This window comes from Silene latifolia, chromosome X (genome assembly GCF_048544455.1).
Source record: "Silene latifolia isolate original U9 population chromosome X, ASM4854445v1, whole genome shotgun sequence".
Lineage (NCBI taxonomy): Eukaryota > Viridiplantae > Streptophyta > Magnoliopsida > Caryophyllales > Caryophyllaceae > Silene > Silene latifolia.
Genome location: NC_133537.1, coordinates 26154860 through 26179139, shown reverse-complemented (window position 1 = coordinate 26179139; position 24280 = coordinate 26154860). Strand labels below are relative to the sequence as shown.

The 24280-nt window shown below is 37.5% G+C and overlaps 1 protein-coding gene across 2 annotated transcripts in view; it reads left to right on the top strand.

The window, feature by feature from the left end:
* Window positions 1-24280, top strand: part of LOC141623163 (uncharacterized) — a 50532-nt gene that overhangs the window by 8565 nt on the left and 17687 nt on the right. For both annotated transcript variants that reach the window (XM_074439234.1, XM_074439233.1), the window contains exons 14-45: window positions 115-207; window positions 416-770; window positions 1092-1205; window positions 3619-3714; window positions 4239-4306; window positions 5405-5525; window positions 6262-6480; window positions 7127-7354; window positions 7458-7567; window positions 7671-7767; window positions 8027-8125; window positions 8212-8352; window positions 8812-8880; window positions 9938-10387; window positions 10490-10816; window positions 11230-11361; window positions 11529-11642; window positions 11814-11998; window positions 12855-12963; window positions 13413-13556; window positions 15110-15385; window positions 15483-16157; window positions 16283-16492; window positions 18375-18478; window positions 20853-21148; window positions 21246-21330; window positions 21855-22562; window positions 22638-22956; window positions 23104-23262; window positions 23353-23516; window positions 23678-23858; window positions 23936-24205. In XM_074439234.1, the coding sequence (XP_074295335.1) occupies window positions 115-207; window positions 416-770; window positions 1092-1205; window positions 3619-3714; window positions 4239-4306; window positions 5405-5525; window positions 6262-6480; window positions 7127-7354; window positions 7458-7567; window positions 7671-7767; window positions 8027-8125; window positions 8212-8352; window positions 8812-8880; window positions 9938-10387; window positions 10490-10816; window positions 11230-11361; window positions 11529-11642; window positions 11814-11998; window positions 12855-12963; window positions 13413-13556; window positions 15110-15385; window positions 15483-16157; window positions 16283-16492; window positions 18375-18478; window positions 20853-21148; window positions 21246-21330; window positions 21855-22562; window positions 22638-22956; window positions 23104-23262; window positions 23353-23516; window positions 23678-23858; window positions 23936-24205 (6718 nt within the window). The remainder of the gene's footprint in view (window positions 1-114; window positions 208-415; window positions 771-1091; window positions 1206-3618; window positions 3715-4238; window positions 4307-5404; window positions 5526-6261; window positions 6481-7126; window positions 7355-7457; window positions 7568-7670; window positions 7768-8026; window positions 8126-8211; window positions 8353-8811; window positions 8881-9937; window positions 10388-10489; window positions 10817-11229; window positions 11362-11528; window positions 11643-11813; window positions 11999-12854; window positions 12964-13412; window positions 13557-15109; window positions 15386-15482; window positions 16158-16282; window positions 16493-18374; window positions 18479-20852; window positions 21149-21245; window positions 21331-21854; window positions 22563-22637; window positions 22957-23103; window positions 23263-23352; window positions 23517-23677; window positions 23859-23935; window positions 24206-24280) is intronic.

The following is a 24280-nucleotide window of genomic DNA, read 5'->3' as shown; positions in this document are numbered from 1 at the left end:
CCAAACATCTGTCAGATCTTCACCTGTGTATATGTTTGCTTTCTGGAATTTAGGAGCACTTATTCTGTGTCCTTGACAATTGACCTTGCAAACTAACTTCTCTCTACTTTTCAGATTACTCGCACATGCCAAAGTTGAATCTGCGAAGTCTAAAGAAGCTGCGGAGCAGAGGAGGCTTGGGAAAAATAGCTGGTTTTCTTTCAACTGGTACATATGAGCTTTTCAGAGTGTTTTGTCTAGTATAGTTGTACTCATTTTTCTTGGTCGGGAGTTATTTTCTGTTCTTTACCCGAGTAACCGCTTTGGTGTCATATTAGTTCTATACTTCTATTCCTATTAACTTGTCAGAAAATACTTAATCTCCGTGTTGGCTTGATTTTCCTTATGTTATATTTGTTACACCATGCAATATTAGGCGTTCCACCCCGGAAGATGCTGCTGCTGCTGCAGATGGTTCTGATATGTCAGAGTTGACACGGGAAAAATTGACAAAAGAAGAATGGCAAGCAATTAATAACCTTTTAAGTTATCAGCCTGATGAGGAGCTTGGGTTGTATTCAGGAAAGGATTTACAAAACATGATACAGTTCATGGTAGATATTTCCATTGGTCAGGCTGCTGCAAAGATAGTTGACATACATGAAACGGAGGTTCTTTGTGGTAGATTTGAGCAGCTTAATGTATCAACTAAGTTCAAACATAGGAGTGTCTACTGTGATGTATCTTTGAAATTATATGGATTGTATGCTCCAGAGGGATCTCTTGCGCAGGTTGGTTATTTGTTTAGATATTTGGTTGCTACATATAATCAATTGTTCAGTCATTAGAAATGACAGTTGATGGTCTTTTGTTTTGTTGTAGCTGTTAATTTACACAATTACGCCCTTCTTTTGTCTTTGCATCGTCTTATTCGTCGTTCTGGTCGGCAATGTAATGATACACCTGTGAACAAATGCGACATGTTATGCAAGTTTTCATAATTCTTTCCTTATTTTGTAAGCATGTTTTTCCGTGCCTATGAGTATCTGCATGCTGTTGCAATGCTTTTGATATTATGTCTTATTATTGCTCTCTGCAATGTTTTTTGATAGAGCGTGTGTAGTGAGGAAAAGCAGAATGCACTGGCTGCCAATTTTGTGCGATCACCTGCTGGGGAAAATGTGGACTGGAAGCTTTCAGCCGTCATGTGCCCCTGCCATGTCACGGTAAGTTCTATTGATGATAGTTAGCTTTAATACTTGAATATCTTGGGCTGTATTTGTTTAGTTTTTGCATTAACTTGGTTGTCCTCTATGGCTATATATGGGGATGGTGTGGTGTGCTTATAGCACGTGTGTGTGTGTGTGTGTGTGTGTGTGTGTGTGTGTGTGTGTGTGTGTGTGTGTGTGTGTGTGTGTGTGAATGAGTTCTATCACGCGTGACATATAAATCGCGTATACTGCTTCTTTGGCTTGGGTGAGTCTAGAGATTCTTTTTTCCATGTTATTTTTGATGGGATGACTTGCTTGAATCATTTTGGGATCGAAGCTTTGTTATTTTTGTATAAGAGGGTAAAGACTGCACTAATTCTTATGTGAGACAGCCTCATAAGTCATAATAATTCTTTTTATATGTTCAATGCAATGTTAATTAATGGACATTTAGGGGGGGTGGAGGAGGGTGATGCCCATGTACAAAAGATATCATGGATGTGGCGCCCATCTACAAAAAGACACAATGGAGGTGACAGCCATTACAAAAAGTCACCCGAATGTGATGCGTGTATACACAATGAGAGATGGATAATAACGCTCTCAAACTATCATGTATAATCTTTTTTACTAATAAAAGAAAAGACAAGTGTCCTTTTGGGTGAAGCATATGGCTTCAGATAACTAATTGCACCACCAAATGTAAAAGAACCAATGTTCCAAACTTCGGCAAACCCAATGTTTTTTCATTCTCCTCTTCCAAGTGGCGAGTACTTCTTTCACCTTTCGAGGATGTACCCCACTTACTCCAAGAGAGAGAATGATAAATTCCACAAAGACACAACCCACGAGCAGGAGAGAAGATGATGATCAATAGACTCTCCAGTCTCCATGCTCACACAAAGAGAACGTTTATTGGCAGGGCTAAAACTTCTCTTTATAGCATATCTTCTATAGCTATTTTCCCTCGGTTATTCCCTTAAGTTAAAAAGCAAGCTTTAGTAGGAGCTTTACACTTCCAGATCTCTATCACCAATGATGCCAAAAAGTCGTGAACTGTAGGATTTTCTAAATATTGCAAAAACTTTTAATGGAAAAGACCTCGCATGACTATGCTTTCAAATAATCTTATAAGACCCTTGTTGCACAATTTTAACACAAGAAAACAATGCTAAAGCCTCAACAAAAGGTTTCCTTCCAATCATTGCAAAATCAAGAAAAACAAAATATTTCATTGATGATGGCTGTTATCCCATAAGACAACCTCTTCAACTGTGGCATCTTTTTTGAGAAGAGGTTCTAAAGAGATTAGGAAATTGGCTTTTAAGGTGATATGTCCACATCAAATATTGTGCCAAAATAAAACTTCTAATCGATTTTTCTTGAAAGGCTACATATGACGTAAATAATTTTGAACCGCCAACAGTCCAACACCACGCAAACTACTAGCCTCCTTACTCCACGACCTAGCCTATTATCCCATATTTGATGCTTATGACATTCTTCCGAAGTGCCTCAATTTCAATGGCAAACCTGCACACCCACTTTGATTTTTATGCGATATCTTACATTTCGAAGATGTCTTATACAAAGACCACCATCAACCTTAGAAGAGCATACTCCATGCCAATTAACCTAATGGAAACCCTTGTTTCACTCTGTGCCACCCCACAGGAATTCACGTTGCATTTTATCAAGCTTTGAAGCAACACTTAACGGAATAGTAAAAAGAGATATAAGTACACCGATTGATATCAGTAGTTGTGATTAGTATCATGGGGTGGTGAGGTGGTCACACATTGCAAGTGATTCTGTGGGGTGTAACCTGTCCTAATCTGTAATTGTGGGAAGAGAGTCTGTATTAAAGGCATATTTTGGCCTAGGATTTTTTATCGGAGATTTAAACATTGTTAAGGATTGATATTAGTAGTTGTGATTAGTATGATGGGTGGAGCATTGGTAATGTTGTGGTTCACTGTATTGATTTATGTTGTCACACTTAGGAAAGAAAGGAACCCGCATAAAAGAAGTAGCAGGCCAGGCCCCCAGGCTTTAAAAGTTGGTGCATATGAGTGGTGTGGATCTGCCACAGATTCTTCACCCGAGCTAACCATTTAGATTCTCTATATTGGGTTTGGCTAAGGCTAATGTTGTTAGTGTTTGCTCAGAGTGTGGAAAGCGCTTTGATTTGGTACTGTGATAATTCTGTTTCTTCTATGGTTTGTGAAGAGAAGGAAATATGTTGATTCAGCATTTCAGCCTATAGGACTCCTTCCTTATTGTGTAAATTTGATGCCGGTTGTCTGTTGAGTGCCGATATTGAGACTCTCGCCCTTGCATTCTAAGAGGGCACTTCACTGTCATTTTTGCTGTTTTAAAATATTTCTGCTTGTCTCATGTGTCTAAAATGACTAATTTTGCAATGAAGGTTTTGATGGAGAGTTACGACCGTTTCATGGATTTTGTTAAGAGGAGCAATGCAGTGAGTCCTACCGTTGCCATGGAAACTGCCACAGCATTACAGGTGTGATGATAAGGCTTATATGGTTGTCACAGCTTAGTGCCTTTCGTATACTCATCTGTCAAAAGAAAAAGTAAATGAGATGACACTGAAAGTGCTTTGTTACTTTAAGGTTGTGAATCTCGACAACTACTGTCTGAATGGGGCATAGTTAAATTTTGCGAAGCTTAAAATTTTATCTCGCAGTTCTTAGACAGGCTATTTGAAAGATGAAATGCTGTCTACTGTATTGAATGGAAATCATATTTAGGATTGTAGTTAGGGCAAACCACCTGGAAAGAATTCTATTTTCATTCGTAATATTAATTTGTATAGTTATAACTTATAAGTGTTAAGTTGCATGTGGTATGCAGCGAAAGATGGGACTACCTTTTTAATGAGCAAGAGTGGCGTGTTTATTTTCCCACTTTGTTGTTTGTGTATTCATTGTCTTCGCATACGTCATACATGTCTCTTATTTCCTTGGTGATTTCTTTATTTCTATTCAAATGACTTAACATTAAAAATATTATTTTTCAATTGGGCAGATGAAGTTTGAAAAGGTAACACGTAAAGCGCAGGAGCAGTTTCAAATGGTCTTGGAAGAACAGAGCAGGTTTGCTTTCAGAAACTGGAATTCGTGCATCTTTTGTTTCTGCATCCTTGTAGTTGACTAGGTTTTAAATTTTGCCTTGCCTCGTCATTTCTTTTTCTTAGCTGTGAATGTTGTGAAAAATATCTCTGTGAGATGGTGGATGATGATTGTGATTAACCATCAGCCAAAATTTTATTCATTTGATCTTCCAGCAAACCATTTGGTAATCAGGCCAGTGGACATTTATTACAGCTTGTGTGACTCACTAATTCCAGGAGTTGTGATATAAAATTTCTTATGCGTTAATATTTGGTGTTTTATATTATGTTTATTTATTCTCTTACTCTAGTGAGTTCTTCTAGTGACGTTAAGAGCCTGGTTGAAATGTAGTTTATGTAGTGACTTAAAATCTGTCATCCTCTCTTATAAACAGGCTTTACGCCTTATTCTTTTGCTTTTTCTCTTGTTTCAACCGCCAAGTGAGTTCTTCTGCAGTTGTGTCGATATGTTAAATGCCTGGTGAAGTATATTCTTTTGGAGTTACCCATGACTTTTCATTATCTTTTACTTAGCCACAACTAGATCCTTGATTAAGTGAGGTTGGTGACCCAAAATGAGGATGTGATCAAAGGATTCATCATTGCTTTTACACTAGCAGAAATGGCAGCAAAGATGAAATGCAGCTGACACGAAAAAGCCGGAAATAATATTTTGGAAGGGTCTTATCCATATATCCTTGTTGTCCTCTAACAGACAAAGACCTATTTTACTAGCGAAAAAGAAGATATAGTGTCGTGGAATAACAGTCATTGTTATTCTGCTTTTTTCATTAATCTCTTGGGTTCAAAGTATCTTGGGAATGGTCGCCTTTAGTGACAAGGAGTTAGTTCATAGGTTGCTGTAGTTAAGTCTCTGGTATTGAGGTTAGATATTTTATGGCCCTTATTTTGGAATTTAGTTCATTTGCCGGTCAATTAGCACTGGTAAATATTTCTTCCTTCTAGGATTTTCAACAGTAATCACTGGTAATTTACTAATAAGCTGTTCATGATTTCTATGTGTACTTTGTGGATTTTGATGCACATGTTGTGAACATCTCATCGGTTATACTTCCATCAGGTTCGCTCTTGATGTTGATTTTGATGCTCCGAAGGTGAGGGTGCCTATTCGAAAAAGTGGTTCATCCAAATGTGAGAGTGATTTTCTTCTTGATTTCGGTCATTTCACCCTGAAGACTAAGGCAAGTTGACCCAGTTTCTACTTCGATTTTATTGTTTGCACGAAAATTAGCACTTACTATTCACTTCTTTGGTTTGGGTGCGTGGGAGAGGAGAGGGAATTCACACTTGGTACTGAAGTAAAGAATTGAAAAGTGTGAGCGTATTTATTGGCAAAGTTTGGAAGATGGTTCTTTTGGCTATTTAGCGTGTACTTGAATCCAGAGGAACCAACCTGTCTTTTTTATGACATTTCTTTGACAAGAACTAATTTTGAGGTTATTGTATAGTTGGAGTCAAGTGGTCCATTCTCACTGGAGCTGAATTTCCTTCTCTTCATAGATAAAATTATCTGTAGCTTAATCTTCTCGCTGAAATGGCTCAATGAAACCACGAAGCTTCATGCACATCTGTAGCCATTTCTGCTAGTTTACACTATTTAAGTGCTGCTTGACTGGCGATGCTACACTTTCTCATGGTGCGTTGATATATACACAGGATTGGCTATTATTTAGAGCCATAAGGAAACTGAATAGTTTGGATGTTTATGTCATATAGCCAGTAGTTAGCAGCGGAAAGTATTGGCTATGGAAAGGCTTTGTGCCTCGATGAATTTGTTATTTGGTTCTGCTTGAACCATTGAATATTAATTATTATTGATTTTCCTTTTAAGTTATTTAGGTAAATATCTTGATTTTTTCGTCATTGCTGTTTTGTCTTTGAAAGGTACTTATTTATGGTTTACACTATCTGTTGCAGGAGGGTCAACAGGATGAACAAGATCAGTCAGTGTATTCCCGTTTTTACATATCCGGGAGAGATATTGCGGCATTTTTTACCCCTTATGGATCTGAAAGTCCAGATTGCTCATTATTTTCCCCATCAAGGAACGGTGATCCTTCAGGGGCTCCTTTAGAGTGTAGTGGCAACATTTGTTCTTTGGTTGATAGGTGTGGAATAACAGTTATCATTGACCAGGTATCTCTTATTGTGCTGTTTTCTAATGTTTGTGGTATATACAACATTTTTGATTTTTCTTGGGGATAAGGCTGCTTGTTCCGTGACTCCGTAACTTTTTTTTTACGTTGATTGTCTGTATTTGTCATTTATGATACGGTGAGGACTCCCCTTTGTCCCCATGCGCATCTGTACTAGTGCTACTTTTTTTGTCAAAGATAGAAAAATGTCACTTAGATGTACGAATTTTGAAGTGTTTTGAATGCATGATACAGTTAGTGTGTATTATAGTTATTTTCTTTTTTTCTCGCTAATGAAAAATTATCCTTTTTATATTGAACCATTGACCTTTGGTATCTTTCGTTGTGCACATTTCTTATTTTCTAGAATAGATATTTTTCTTATTTTCCGGCTAAGGCCGAATATGGCAGGACTCAATTAACTCATCTATACAAAATAATTGGACCGACGTTCTAATTAGTCATTTTTTATACAATGATGACTTTTCCGTCCTTGATTGCGAGTTCTTTTTACCATTTGTAATCTTGATCAAAATTTAAAGCTGTTTTTGGAACTACATAGCTTGAACTTTAAAGCAATGAGTGTTTGATACCAATTATGTATGTTTCTTGCTAAGGTAAGTTTTGTCCTTTGGTTACTGTTTTAGATAAAGGTACCTCATCCGAAATTTCCATCAACACGCATCTCAGTTCAAGTGCCAAATCTTGGGGTTCACATATCACCAGCCAGATATTGTAGGGTTATGGAATTGCTAAGTATATTCCTTACTACATATCAAAGAAGTGGTGAAACTGTGAATGAGGTCTCTGAACCTGAACATGCTCCTTGGAAGCCAGCTGATATGGCAGCAGAAGCCAGGTTCCTGGTTTGGAAAGTATGTCCTTGCATATAATTGTACCTGCGTGAGGATGTGCTTGAATATTTTTTCATCATGGGGGTTCCCTCTTTTAAGTGTTGCTTTATGAACTACGTGACAGGGAATAGGCAGTTCTGTTGCAGCATGGCAACCTTCGTTTGTTGTTTTATCAGGATTTCATCTTTATGTTCTGGAATCTGAAAGGGCACGTTGCTACCAGAGATGCACTAGGTCTGCTGTTATTATTTATGCTTGGTGATTATATATATGTAATGCTTATATTCTTTGTTTTGCCTCTCCATGAGTTTGAATTGACTATTTTTTAAATTCACAGCATGGCTGGGAAACAAGTTTTTGAGGTTCCTCCTGCAAATGTAGGTGGATCGCTGTTTTCAGTAGCTGTCTGTTTAAGAGGAATGGACATTCAAAAAGTAAGCGATTATTTGATTCCTTCAATGTCATGCAGGTTGTTGCACTATACTTTTTTCCCCTATAAGGGTAGCCCATCGTAGCTGAACTATTAAATTCAAATAAAAGTTAAACAAGAACGTTTGAGTGATGCAAGAATGGATGAGATTTTTAGATGCTGAATGTCTATCTTCTTGCTATGATTTTTTCTTGTTTGTAGAAAGTTTCTTTTGCTACTCCAGTTCTGCTTTGTAACACTTCCTTTCATTTTTCTGTGTGAAGGCTCTGGAATCCTCAAGTACATTGATTATAGAGTTTCAGAATGAGGATGACAAGCATATATGGCTGAAGGGGCTTGTAAAGGCTACATATCAAGCGTCGGTAAGAATTGATTATTCGTCTAAGTTGTGGATCTTCATTAGTATTTTTTTCCCATTGCCTGTTATTTATAGTTTGTGGTGTAACAGGCTACTTTATCCATTGGTCTCCTGGAGGATTCAAGCTACAGTATTGGTGATCAAGATAATGGCCGAACTGCTAATTCTCAGGCTGCCGACCTCGTGATTAATGGAAGCTTGGCAGAGACCAACCTATTTATATATGGCGAGGTTTCCTTTTACCTTCTGCTTTTCTCAGAATTAGCTGATTGCCAATTTTGATTCATTATTTATCTTATATCGTGAATTACCAGTTCTTTGGTGCTGTTCTCGACGCAATTTTCATCCTGGTTCATTCAGAAACGACCTCTTTGTGTTGCTAACACAAGGGTAGGGCTGTGTACGTCTGAATCCCTTACCCCGCAATTTGCGGGAGCTATTGAGGCACTGGGGTAATGTTGTTGTTGGCGGCAATATAGGCATATACTATTTAACTTGGTTCACTAGCTTTTTCATGTAGCCTATGGTATTGACTGGGACCTTCAAGCCCAGTCTTTGTGAACAAGCTTTCTTACTTATGTTCTATCAAAAATCAAAATATCAATGCTTTCTGATTTCCTTAGAGTGATTTAAGCTGCGTGTTAGAAGAAAAGGGAGTGACTTTACCAGTTTTTTGTTCTTTATTTTTAGTGCGGGGAGGAGTCCAAAGACAATCGTGATGAGACTCTTATTGCAGAGGTGATTGGCATTGGAGGAAAGGTTTGAACTCGCACTGAATTCATTATAATTGTTTGAATTTGTATTGTCGACAAACTTTTGTCATGCTAAAGGGTATGTTAAAGTTCTGTGCATATCCTTGGTTTCTCTTTGTTTTGTTTTTGGAGCAATTTTTTTCGGTGTAAAGAGAGCCTCAAGGGAATATGCTATTGACGGGGTTTGAACCCCCAGGTATGAGTACCACCCCTCATGACTTTACAGACCTAGCAGATGAACATCTGCTGTTGGAGTAATTAAAAAGTATGTAGTAGGACACCAACGGCTGGCTCCCGATTACAAATGAAGATCATTTACAAAGAGCACGCTTTAAAAAGAAGAACAAGTCGCTGGAGTCTCATGCATAACTAATCAATAAAATTAGCCAAGTTTCGGAAAGTTGTCTTTATTTTATTGTAGATAAGATAATACGTGATACTTGGAAAGCGTAATTATGTCTCTCATTGTGTATATGGGGGTGGTGTTTAGGATGTCTTTTTGTATATAGCTATCACCCCCATTGTTTCGTTTTGTAGATAGGCACCACCTCTATGGTATATTACTTATCAAAAAAAAGTTATCATCATAACAAAGACCCTGGCTTCAGATTTCTTTCCTGCCAAATGACCTATCCTCTTTGTTGCTCAAACTCAATTAGAAGTATCCAACACGGGGTAGAGTGAGTGTCCAACTGTCTAATTTGGCTGTTTTTGTAAAAATCTCCATGTTTTGATTTTCTATATGTCATACCCATGTGAAGAGTTGACTATTGGAGTAACATAGCCTATTCTCTGACCATCAGTGAGACAGTGACCTAACTCACCTAAAATCTCTTCATCCTTTTTTCCACGCTAACAGAGGTTGGACCTAGGAAACTTCAGACTTCGTGATATGTCTTTCAGATTGAGAGCACACTAGTGTGAATGATTAAGGATGAACTGCAAAGTAGGTCAACAAAAATGCAACTAGCGTGAATGATTTTGGGGCTGCAATTAGTGGCATTTTGTTTGTTTGTAGCTAAGCATTACGAGTTAGTCTGTGTTTGATTCTTGTGCACTTGTAGGTACATGTTACTCTTGCTGATGGGAACCTAACTGCCAAGATGAAGCTTCACTCTTTGAGAATTAAGGATGAACTGCAAAGTAGGTCAACAAAAAAGCCTCAGCATTTAGTCTATTCAGTTGTGAAAAGTGAACAAACTGTCTCTTCCCCTACTCTGACTGATTTGCAAACTGGCCAAATTGCCACGATGTTGACGGAAGAAGATGACTTCAAAGATGCTTTGCAAGAGTTTTTTCCTGGAGTAGATATGAGTACTGTATTACAGAAGTCACCTAATTTGGAATCTGATCCTTCGGAGGTATTCAATTCTAGCCTGGATCTGGCAAAAGGCAATGGTTCCTCATCAGAAATATTCTACGAAGCTCTTGGAAGTGACAACTCTGATTTTGTGTCGGTTATATTTATGATCAAGGATCCTAACTCTTCTGAGTATGAAGGCATTGACACACAGGTTCTCATTTATGTAGAGGGTGAAAAAACGAATGATGGGATAATGCTTTAGCTTTTGTATACAGTGTATTTTTTTAATCTCAATTTAATCTCAATTTTTCAGATGAGTGTTTGTATGTCCAAGCTGGAGTTCTTTTGTAATAGGCCAACACTTGTTGCTTTGATACAATTTGGTCTGGATATCAGTTCAGCCAATTGTGGAGCTGATGGTGAAAGCATTGCCATGACTTGCGATGATATAGACACTGCCGGAGGACCGACGAAGCCTGATGATGGCGATGCATTTGTTAAGGGTTTGTTTGGCTATGGGAAAGGGCGAGTGGTGTTTAAACTGAGCATGGATGTAGATAGTGTCACTGTGTTCCTTAATCACGAGGATGGCTCTCACTTCGCAATGTTCATTCAAGAGAGTTTTATTTTGCACCTCCAGGTATGTAGTATCGTAGTACATTTACAATTGATAAGGACTTTCCTGTCATTTGTATTTCGTTTTCTTTTTGGCGCTTTGATTTTATAATTGCTACAACTTCTTAAAAAAAGATACGAAAATAGTTAGTTAGACATGACAAATCTGACTGTGTACCTTACCGTATATATGGAGAGATTTAAGGTCAAATTTGAGCATCAAACTTGAAAAGGATCAGTATAAATGGTATGAAGGTAATATTTCCCTAGACGTTAGTTGAAGTTTGTGGTTGATGTTTAAGAGTAATGTGTCTGGTTCACTGGTCAAATTGCTGGTTACTCTTTTTACGGTGCTACAAATAGCTTTGTATTAGAACAGGCAGATGTGATCTTGTATTCTTTGTCGGGTGTGTGTTTTAAATCAAATATTTCCTATAGGTGCACCCATGCTCTATTTCAATTGAGGGCACACTAGGAAACTTCAGACTTCGTGATATGTCTTTGGGTGAAGATGACTGTTGGAAATGGCTGTGTGACATCCGCAATCCAGGTGCCGAATCGCTTATCAAGGTAAGCATCCTCTGTGGTATTATTGTGCACATGCGTCTTGTCATTTAATCCACTAATATGTGTTTGTAAGCTTCTTCAGTAGGAAAATGGTTGTGTTATTTTTTGAGTGATACACCGTTGTACTTGGTGGAATTGACATTTAATCCACCTATATGCTGCAATTTCAGTTTGAATTCAAATCCTACAGTGCTGAAGATGATGACTATGAAGGATATGATTATAGCCTTAGTGGTCGCTTGTCTGCGGTTCGCTTAGTTTTCCTGTACAGGTTTATTCGCGAGGTTAGTGAGAACTATATACCTTTGTTTTTAGTGTTAAGTGCTAGCATGTTCAGAATGGTATATATGAACTGCATGAGCTGTTCCCTCTTTATAGTTTATTCATATGCTGTGAGATAGCTTCATTGTGCTGTTTAAGGATTTTCTTCTAACACCGCAACAAAATTCCTGCAGATATCAGTGTATTTCATGGAACTTGCCACCCCCCATAAGGAAGAGATGATTAAAATGGTTGATAAAGTTGGGGGTTTGGAGTGGATAATTCAAAAATATGAAATTGATGGGGCAACAGCTATAAAGCTGGATCTTTCATTAGAGACTCCAGTCATAATAATCCCGAAGCATTCCACGAGCAAAGAGTTAGTTTCCTCTTTTGAACTTCTGAATGGAATCATACGTATCTTGAAATATCCCCTCTAAGCTGTGGTGTAAGTTTGCAGTGTTTGTTTGTAAAATGTTGGCAGATAAAGGTACTTCTCTCCTTGTTGGGGTTGGGCACACCTCAATCCTTGCAAGTTTCTGTAGCTTAGTGTCTTTCAGGCATCCTTTCTGTAGCCGAGTGTCTTTCATTTAGTCGTGGTGCCACTTTCCTCATGTTACATTCCCAACTAACCTTCATTATGACCCTTGCTTCACTATGTTCCCTTCATGTTATTGTCATTGCCTTCATGTTGAAAATGATTTTTTTAGGGTTCAACCTATGGGAGATGTAGCTTACACGGTTAGTGGTTATAGTTCGATACTTCGATCAATGCATTGCTCATGCTACCTTGGACTTGTTCATGATATGCGATGTACATGAAGCTTACTAGGCTTTGCAATTTTTATTTTATGAATTTCCCTGATAATTAGAAACAAGAATATGTTTAGGGGTGTTTTGGAAGTGGGCTCTTGTTATGTGGTTGAACTAGATGTGATTATAGTTATGTCTACTTAACCTTGTCATTAAACATCCGGATACCTGTGCATCACAGTACATGCCATACTTTACATTGAAACCAATGTCTTGGGCAATGGGAGGGATATGATTAATTTGTGAGTGGATTTTATAGGTTTAAAACTCCCCTTGTCCATTATGCTGCGCACTTGGATCTTCGATTATTAGTCATTGTCCTCAATTTTCTCTGCCTACATTTTCTCCCTTTTATGACAACTCGTGCAAATTTACAACGGTTTTAAATACGGTTACATTGTCATTCTGCTTCAATTCTTCAGCTTTATGCAACTGGACTTAGGGCAGCTCCAGATTCAAAATAGCTTTAGATGGCACGGAGTACCTGAAAATGATCCTTCTGCCGTCCACCTTGATGTGCTTCGTGCCGAGGTAAGCCTAATCTATCTACACTGTCTGATGGAAAAGTATAGGCTGCTATAGAAGTTAGAAAAATAAAAATGGGTAAATCTTACTCAAATTTGCTTTTGCATGAAAAGGAAAAAGTTCCTTTGCAACCAAGCAAATCTCTGCTGAATGTAATATTGTGAGCCACATGTGAAGCTGAACTAAAACAACTATCACTTAATGAAATTTACTGTCCTCGAGAAAGATTCAACAAACATCATAAAAAAAATGTTACTTCATCCTCACTAAGGTATTTGGATTTTGCGCGTGGATCTGGGTGTAAATAAAGAACAGAGTGTGTTTGAATTGTGCTATGTTAACTGTGTTTTGATATATTGGATGGGTTAGTTCATAACTTCTGCCATTTATATTTCTGTTGCGGTGCAAATGTAACCAGCATCCTGTCTTCTACTAAATGTCTGATTTATCTGCAGATCCTAGGGATCAATTTAGCTGTTGGAATCGATGGTAGTCTGGGAAGACCAATGATTCGAGAAGGTCAAGGACTTGTTGTCTGTGTTCGTCGTAGTCTGAGGGATGTTTTTAGAAAGGTTCCAACTCTTGGCATTGAAGTTCAGGTAATATGTTTATGCTGTCTGTTCGCACTCCTATCATCTAAGTCGGTGCTATCGCTAATGTTCAGTTCTTAATTTCAATTGAGTGGTTACTAACATACAAAGTTTCGTGGATGGATCCACGGTTATTATTGTGGTGGTTAGTGAGTACTTATGGACATATCATCAACATTTTCACAGTGTGCTTCTTGCTCCATCAAAATAATGATGACTTTATAAATGAAGATATTACAGTAGGATCCACAAATACCTCCATTAAACAAACATACAAGCGAGTAAAATCAGAGGGTTTGGCATATGTTTTACTTAGATAGGGCCAGTAAAGGTTTTATGTTTTGTTTTCTTGAAAATCAGTGGCGCTTTAGAGTGATCAGTTTTATGTGGATGAATGGAGTAGATGATTCTCCTAACATCTCAAAGGTCTTGTTAATTTGACGAATACAAATTTCGTTACTCTATGAATACGTTTTCTATTATCGAAATCCTAATATCTGTAATTAATACGATGCATACATTAGTTTTTAGCAACTCTTTTAACATATTTAAAGTTCAGGAACTTTGTAAAAGGGTACTATTGATTCAGTTGGCTGAACGAAATTGCGCTTGCCGGTCAAAATTCAAAGAATAATTTGTTGCTGATAGACTTGGAAGATTGATATCGGAAGGCATAACTAGAAATTCAGATGTTAAAAATTCAGATGTTAAAAAGAGGGGGAGAGAGAGAGAGAGAGAGAGAGAGAGAGAGAGAGAGAGAGAGAGAGAGAGAGAGAGAGAGAGAGAGAGAGAGAGAGAGAGAGAGAGAGAGAGAGAGAGAGAGAGAGAGAGAGAGAGAGAGATAGAGAGAGAGATATAGAGAGATATAGATATATATATATATATATATATATATATATATATATATATATATATATATATATATATATATATATATATATATATATATATATATATATATATATATATATATATATATATATATATATATATATATATATATATATATATATATATATATATATATATATATATATATATATATATATATATATATATATATATATATATATATATATATATATATATATATATATATATATATATATATATATATATATATATATATATATATATATATATATATATATATATATATATATATATATATATATATATATATATATATATATATATATATATATATATATATATATATATATATATATATATATATATATATATATATATAGATAGATATATATATATAGAGAGAGAGAGAGAGAGAGAGAGATAGAGAGAGAGAGATAGAGAGAGAGAGAGAGAGAGAGAGAGAGAGAGAGAGAGAGAGAGAGAGAGAGAGAGAGAGAGAGAGAGAGAGAGAGAGAGAGAGAGAGAGAGAGAGAGAGAGAGAGAGAGAGAGAGAGAGAGAGAGAGAGAGAGAGAGAGAGAGAGAGAGAGAGAGAGAGAGAGAGTCTTCTAGCAATCCCTTGCTGCAGTTCCATTTGCTTGAGTTGTTTGGCAATAATTTTATCTGTTATTTTTCGTCCTTTTGATCACAGGTTGATTCATTGCACGGTGTTATGTCAGACAAAGAGTACAATGTCATATTGAATTGTGCTTACACAAATTTGAATGAAGAACCAACTCTTCCTCCCAGTTTTCGTGCTTGCAAGTCTGATCCGCAAGATACAATGAAGTTGCTGGTTGATAGAGTCAATGCTAATAGTCAGAACTTTCTATCACGAACTGTGTCTATATTTGCTGTTGAAATCAATTATGCTCTGCTAGAGTTGTGTAACGGAATGCAAGATGAGTCAACATTGGCACATATCAGTGTCAGTATCCAATTTACATCAGCTTCAATTTTTCTTGTAGTTGTTACGTTGCCATTTAATTCCGCTTCTCCTTTTCTAATTTTTCTTTTGGTTACAGTTGGAAGGTCTTTGGGTGTCATACAGAATGACTTCTTTGGCTGAGGCTGACCTCTACGTCACTATACCAAAGTTTTCTGTTGTGGATGTTCGCCCTGATACAAAACCTGAAATGCGGCTCATGCTTGGAACATCATGCGATGTTGGCAAACAAGCTTCTCCTTCTGGAAGCAATCCGCCTTCCGTTAGTAGCAACCTGACAAGAGCATATTCTGGAGTTTCTTGTGCTTCAGATATGCCAATGTCAACCATGGTTCTGCTGGACTACCGGTGGAGAGCAACTTCCCAATCGTCAGTAGTCCGTCTTCAACAACCTAGGGTTCTGGTTGTGCCTGATTTTCTTATTGCTGTTGCAGAGTTTTTTGTGCCATCGTTAGGTGCAATAACTGGAAGGGATGAACTCATGGATCCAAACAATGATCCTATCCGCAAGAGTAGCAACATTATACTGCATTCGGCTGTTCACACGCAGCAAGAAGAGGTGATTCAGCTGTCCCCAAGCAGACAGCTGATTGTTGATGTTGCTGGGATTGATGATTATTTATATGATGGTTGTGGGAGGACAATATGCCTGAAGGAGGATACAGATTTTAAGGAAAATCAGCCGTCAGGTGTTCAGCCTATAATTATTATCGGCCGTGGAAAGAGGCTGCGGTTTGTGAATGTGAAAATTGAGGTAAATACAAGCATATTGTTGTAGACTTATATATTAGACATAGGCAGGCTATCGCATGAAATACGTAGCGTTGTTTTGCATTTTGCTGTTAGCTCATTAAGGCTAATGTATTATTAAATGAGCAGAATGGTAACCTCTTGAGGAAGTATACATACTTGAGCAATGAAAGCAGCTATTCAGCAGCTTCAGATGATGGTGTCGAAATTATGTTTTTGGATAATGCTTTGTCTGATGATGATAAAGATTTGGAAGGCAAGAAGGAATCATCTGAGGAATCAAATTCTTCTCCTGCTGATGGCTCGGAGAAGACCCAAAGCTTTACTTTTGAGGCTCAGGTAGGATGGTTTAATAGCAACATTTTTCTGTTAAACCGGAGGCTTTGTTTGTGCTTGCTACTTTTTTGGCTTGTCGTTCTATTTGCTGCTTATCTCCCAGAATATATGTTACTGCTTGATTTCTCTTTACAGTTACGTTTTTCAACTTCTGATAAAGTAGAACGTGCACTGTATTGACAGTCTACTTATCATGTTAATTTGCCAGATAAGGGTGTCATTTCGATATTATTTCTAGTGATGAGATTCAACTTCATGGTTCTACCGGACCACGACTTTCTCTAACCCAACTTAAGTAAAGTGATCACCAGTCCAGCCATTCATGTTCTTCTACAGTTGAGCTTTTGACCTCATTATCACTTTTGAGGGTATTGGTCGAAATGGCATCAATGGGTGACACCTGTATAGCACAAGAGACGTGAGAGTGACACCCTCATCCCGGTTAGAGTGGAGTTCTTGACTCCAACTTCAACTACTCATATATAACAACATCAAAAGGTGGAATGTGTACTTGTTTAGTCGTCATTTTTTTTTACAAAATTAATAACTATGGAGGTAAATTATTGGGAAGCATCAGATTGTTATGACTTGGTTAACTTGAAACAAGGGAAGCCGCCAACATGAACAAGGGCAAAAACTCGTTTAGATGGTACAAATTGAATTAAAGCGATTAAATATTGGGAGAAAGAGAAGAGAAGAGAAAGTAGGTAAAAGTAAAGCGGGAGATAGAGTGGATGGACAATGTACGAACTGAAACATAGTTGTGGATTAAAGCCGGGGAAGGGTAATAGAGGGATTGTAGTTATATGGATTCCATGACTTGCAACTTTTATTTGACCGATACGGCCTATCCTTGCCTAATATATAACAAAAATAAACTGTGCTAGGCTGATCTGATATGATAAAATTAACAAGCCATGATAAACCATACAACCGTGTCATAGTACTCCATTGTAGTTCGTGACTGGTATCCCATGTGCCATATTGAAAGAGGTTTTTTCAGCTTGGTTGTGAAGGATGAAAAAAAAACACGGATTAACAAAGTTAGGAATATGGTTCCTTGGGCTATTCGGTCGTGTACTTGGATTGAAAGAGACCATCTTTTTTTCAATGGCATTGCTTCTATGAGTCAATTGTTCCGATTCCTTGTTTTGAGGTTATTCTATAGCTGGAGTAAATCGCTTCGTTCTCACGAGAGCTTAACTTCTCTTCTCCTTATGATAGCTTGAAAGTTTAATCGTCTCGCTCTCCTTTTATATATGGGTGTCACGCCTTTATTAACATCTAATCAATATAACAACAAATTTTTATCAAAAAATAAAGATTTAATTTCTCAAATGTTGCGGTTTTGAGCTTGTAAACTAATCATGGCTCAATTAATTTGAAGACTAAATTAACAACTTTTCGAAATGCAGTTTACATCAATCAATAAAGATATTATGACGATATTATGTAAATATATTGGAGATCTCTTAGTATTCTATTTTTTTTTTTTTTTTTTTTTTTTTTTCATTTCCAATGGAACTAAATAGTCGCAATCTTTTGGTCCTGGAGTATGATTGAGTAAAATGGCTGGCAAAAGTAATTGCTGTCAGTGCTTTTGATATAATGAAGTAGTGGGCAATTGTTGCAAAACTCGTCGTACTTTTCATAATGGGTCTATGTGTACAGTCTTTCCTGTTTAAAACACATGGGTATGGTTGTGTACATCGACCCCCTACCATGCGATAGGCGGAATTTTTGAGATGTTGGGGTGATGCTTTTGTTGTTGTTGGTGTTAATGTGAATTGTGTAGGTAAAACATTAGTTCATGATATAACTTTCTTTTGATCATTAATTTGATATTCCTTTAAATGTTGCTTATATGTTCTGCTTTTGTGTCTAGGTTGTTTCTCCTGAATTGACCTTCTATGATGGGACTAAATCATCTCAGGATGATTCACCATATAGCGAAAAGCTTGTTCGAGCAAAATTTGATCTAAGCTTTATGTAAGTTTTTGGATTTTTTTTTTCTTGTTTACATTATAGTTATATCTCTTTTGCTTTCTTAATCATATTACTGGGATATTTGCTTGGGGGAATAGGATTTGGGCTGCCAAGTCATGGTTATCAATATTTTCATTTCTTTCAGTAAATTCTTTGCATTTTCCATAAATTCCTTGATGGGATGACAGAAGTACATTCTTTCAACGGGTAAGCTGAATAGTTTATTCAACGGAATTGGAATTCCTTTTAGTTATCCTTTAGATCTCCCAACGGAATTGGAATTCCTTTTAGTCATTTTGCCACTTCTCCTTTTATGCCGCCATTACTTTTCCCCAATATTTAGTTCCATAGACACCACACTCATCGTATTCCACTGCAGGAGTCCTGTATGTGGGTTGAATTCAGTCCGAAAGATCAGGATATTATTAATTGTATGGATTATTTCCATCTTTGTGCCCCGTGAATCTTGGGCTAGTTCCAGTTTGGTTCCTTGATATTTCTCTTGTTCCACTTTGGTGACCTGAAGGTTATTGCCAACAAATCTTGTCCTAATATCACGTATTATTAAGTAAAATAAATTAAGTTCTTTCAAAATTACGTGGAATTTAGTTTAGTACTTTAGCAGGAGTATTTTTTGCGCTTTACTATTTTGAAAAACAACACTGTTCTAGATGAAATATGAATAGTCTATGCCTTAGGTCACCATAATTAGAAAAATTTTAAACCTCAAGTCACCAAAGTGGTAAAACCCCAAATGCCAATCCCCAAAGTGGAATCAATGAAACCTTAAGGCACCAAAGTAGAATTTGCTCAAATATCAGGATCTCAAAGTGGAAACAATCCGTAAAAGTTATCATAGTTGACATGTGGCCTTAGCCTTCGGACACATGAACGTGGGTGTTGTGACGACATATTCACTAAGGTTTTTTGTCAGAAGGTACGTAACATTTACACCATCTTGCACGAAGGTACCTAACATTTATTTTGCCCAAAAGTGCCAAAACTTTACATTCCACTTGCTAATAAGTACCAATTGACGGTTTCTAGCAACAAAGTCAAACTTTAGGGTTTGACTTGATGAAAAACGTGATTTTGATTTCTTCTGTCCTTAATCCCTTACTTAAAAACTAATTAGTCATCTAATTTAACGCATTATCCTCCCCTCCACCGATACCACATTATATATCCACTTACTACCTTCTATCTCCGCTCCATCTCCCAACCCAATCACGTTATCTCCTCCCTCATCTCAATCACTTCAAATCTCCACCCTCTACCTTAATCACCTTACATCTCTCCACCTCTCCAACTTTAATCCCCACACTTATTCTCTATCCTCCCTCCTTAACCCCTTTCTCCTTTTATTACTTTTATTCTCCCCAACTCCACATTTGGCGTATGACATCGTCCCTTTCTTCGGTGACAATTTTCGAGGTTAATGGGGGTAGTAGAAAGGGTGATTAACATTAGTGATGGGAAATAGTTGTTCAAGATGGTGAGTAGGATTGTGAGTTGGTGACTGATTAGATGATAGGAGTAGAGATTAAGAGGGTAGAGTTAAAGCTAGTAAATGATAAATGCAAAATATTTATTAACTGTAATTATGGGATCTTTATAAAAAACAATCACGTTTTTGGTTAAGTCAAGACGGAATCTTGACTTTTTTTGACGGAAATCGTCAACTGGTACTTGTTAACAAATATATAAATTTGAGGTACCTTTGGCAAAAAAAATAATGTCACGTATCCGCGTGCAAAGTGACCTAAATGCTAGGTAGCCTCTAACAAAAAAAACCAATTCACTAATGTTGTTTCTAAAGTATTGCCTACAAGGCTATAAGCTATCTATGTTACTTGAATCCGCCGACACGGTGTTAAGATGTGATACAGTGGAGTGTTTATACTTTTTTTTTTTTTTAAAGTTAAGCGACACATGGATACGGTCTTACACTTGGACACGTATCTTAGCTACTTATTAAGTACGGATACGACTCATCTTGTAAAATATTCAAACTATCCATGCTCCATGGACCAACAAATCGGGGAAATCTAATTCTCCACTTTATTTTTAAACAGACTCATCTTGTAAAATAAGGGATACAATGCCCATGTGAAGTGTTGAAGTGACACAGTAGGCTATAGCTGTTAGAGAGAACTAATCCCCAAGTTAGACCTTAATGCATAATTACCATGATATTGTTCTATTTTTGCTTTGATATCCAGCAAACCTTTTATTATTTTATGCACATATGCTTATTTATATGTTCATTGTCCTCCTATTTTTGAATAGCTTGGTGCCTTCGGACTGGGGGGACTATGTTAAACTGTTTGGTAGTAAAATGGCTTTGCACACTGCATTTTTGGTGGATTTTGTGCAGGTTTGCATCTAATGAGGAGGATGCATGGATTCGGGCAGTTCTGAAGGACTTAACTATAGAAGCTGGATCTGGTCTTGTAATTTTGAACCCCGTTGATGTTTCAGGCGCTTATACCTCGGTGAAAGACAAGACCAATATGTCACTCATGTGTACTGATATTCACATTCATCTGTCCTTAAGCATCATATCTCTCTTGCTTAACCTCCAAAATCAGGTAGCTGGTGCGTTGCAATTCGGAAATGCCAATCCTGTTGCATCATGTACTAACTTCGAACGGATATGGGTGTCACCAAAAGGTACCTAGAATGACCTCATGATTTATGTCCGGTGGCTTGCAATTTACCAAAGTTTTGTTGTTTCTTGCTAATCTGGTCGTATTTGCTTCATTTGTAGAAAATGGATCCAAATGCAACCTCACATTTTGGAGGCCCCGTGCGCCTTCAAACTATGTTATCTTAGGCGATTGTGTGACATCAAGGTAATTTTTATAAGAAATTGTTTTTGGTGGTCAGCATTGTATCTATGTCATTGTGTAGCGTATCTGGGAACTAAAATATTGCTCCCTCTATTTGAAAATTACCTTCCAAAATACAAAGGTTGTACGATTCAAGGAGTAGAAATACATAATTGCAAATTCAAAATAAAGGGTTAGTTGGACAAGTTGAGGGTATTTATGTAATATTATACGATGATGAGATTTATCTCTGAAATGATCAAAAATACTGAAAATGGAACTTCTTTTTGACAGAGTGAGCTTATATTTTGGGTCATGCATTTTTCTCGCAAATCATATCGAATTTTTTCAAGTGTCAATCACATTGACTTCTCCTAACCTCAAAAGTTCTGCGTATATCATACACCCCGTTGTGTCCTTTAATCAATATCCTCTGGTACCCATGGAAAAAAGGTTCTGCGATACTGATCATGTGCATGATTTTTCTGTGCCATGGAAAAAAGGTTCTGCGATACTGATTATGTGTATGATTTTTCTGTTATCCCCAGGTCTATTCCTCCGTCTGAGGCTATGATGGCTGTGAGCAACACATATGGACGTGTGAGAAAACCTACGGGTTTTAAGTTAATCAGAGTGCTTTCTGAAATCTTAGAGTTCGATAAAAGTGAAGGGACTTTAGATGGTAAAAGAGAATGTTCTTTGTGGTTGCCAGTTGCACCAGCAGGATACATAGCCTTAGGTTGTGTAGCAAATACAGGAGACCAACCTCCACCAAATCATGTTGTCTATTGCCTTCGAGCTGATCTTGTGACGTCTACAACCTTCTCGGAATGTATGTATCATGTGCCTTGCAATGGTCGTTTCCCGTCGGGATTTAGCATCTGGCGTCTCGATACCATGCTTGGGACTTTCTGTGCCAGTCCTTCCGTTGATTGTCCTCCAAAAGAGATATGTTATGATCTGGTTCATTGTCTTAAATGGGGAGGATACTGGCATCACCGTTCTTCTGAAAGGCCTGCCGCAAAGCCCAATCTAAATAATGAATCTACTGTTTCACAAGGAAGTGGGCAAAATTCGAATTCAAGTGGGTGGGACGTCATTAGATCATACTCAAGATCACATAATTGTTTTATGTCCGTCCCAAACTTTGAGAGGATCTGGTGGGACAAGGGTGGAGAGTTCCGTCGTCCAGTGTCCATTTGGCGGCCGATAATCCGTCCTGGTTATGCCATTTTGGGTGACTGCATAACGGAAGGGTTGGCTTCTAAACCTTCCTGTGTAACAATGGTCTGTAAAATCTAGGTGCCTAACCTTTTATGTTCACTTCTCAGGTTGGAGCCACCTACTCTTGGCATAATATTTTTGGCCGATAATCCAGTGATCTCTGCAAGACCTGTGCAATATACGAGAGTTGCTCACGTGGTAGGGAAAGGTGTGGATGACGCATTCTTTTGGTATCCAGTTCCCCCTCCAGGTTATGTGGCAATGGGATGTATTGTAACTAGAACCGATGAGCCCCCACGAGTTGAATCATTTTGCTGTCCAAGACTAGATCTTGCTGGACCGGCTAGTATAGTTGAGGTGCCTGTTTCTAGATCATCGAGTTCAAAAGGATCTCACTGCTGGAGCTTATGGAAAGTTCAGAATCAGGTTGAAATTATTGTTTTACTGATTTTTATCCTGTAACTACTTGCACATTTTATTAACAGTCTATGCATAAAGTCTAGAAAGTAGTAGAACTTCCTACTTCCTAGATTGAATTACGGGAGTACACATATAATTCTGCTTTTTGTTTAGGCCTCAACATTTCTGGCACGTGCTGATTTAAAGAAGCCATCAAGTCGTTTGGCGTTTGCTATTGGAGATTTTGCCAAGCCAAAGACACGTGAAAACGTGACATCTGAAATGAAGCTGAGGTGCTTATCAGTTACCGTCTTAGACAGCTTGGGAGGAATGGTAATCCCCTAACGTAGCATATTGAGTGCATTTTATCGATTTTCCTTTGGCCAATACTATGTATTTTGATTAATGTTAACCACCTTGCAGATGACTCCATTCCTAGATTTGACCTTTACTAATATTAAGCTTGTAACTCACGGCCGATTTGAAGCAATGAATGCTGTGTTTATATCTTCAATGGCTGCATCAACTTTCAATCGGCAATTAGAGTCTTGGGAACCCATGGTGGAGCCTTTTGATGGAATCTTCAAGTAATTTATTGCATTTATGGATTGCTGTTCAATGCTTTTGATAAGATGCATGATTGTTTCTACATCTTCATTAATGTTGTTCTGTAGAAGTATTATTCAAATGATCATCTTATGCATAGTGCAATTGGAATTGACGGCTGACTTGTTCTTTTATTTTGGAGGTTTGAAACTTATGATACGAACCTGCATCAGTTTCCTGCGTTGGGTAAAAGAATACGCTTTGCTGCTACCAGTGTGTTGAATCTTAATGTCAGCGCTGCCAACCTAGATACTTTTGCTGAGAGTCTCACTTCGTGGAAGAGACAGAGGGAGCTTGATCAGAAAGCAGCAAAGATAAATGAGGTAAAAACAGCTCTAGCATCTTCATATTTGTGGTGGTTTATAGAGGTTGTAATGTTATGTAACTGAAACTCTTGCAGGAAGCTGGTGATCATCATAGTGACAGGGATGAATCGACATTTTCGGCATTAGATGAAGATGATTTCCAGTCGATTATAATAGAAAATAAACTTGGGCGAGATATTTATGTGAAGAAACTAGAACAAAACTCTGATACAGTTGAAATTCTTCATGACAGTCGGGCCACTGCTATCTGGCTACCTCCTCCTAGGTTTCCAGATAGATTAAATATTGCAGACAATATCCGCGATGCACGCTACTATATTGCTGTTAATATACTAGAAGCAAAGGTAATCAAGTATAAATTTTACTAAATTTGATGCTTAAATTATTTCCTTAAATGAAATATGTGAAGAATGTGCGTG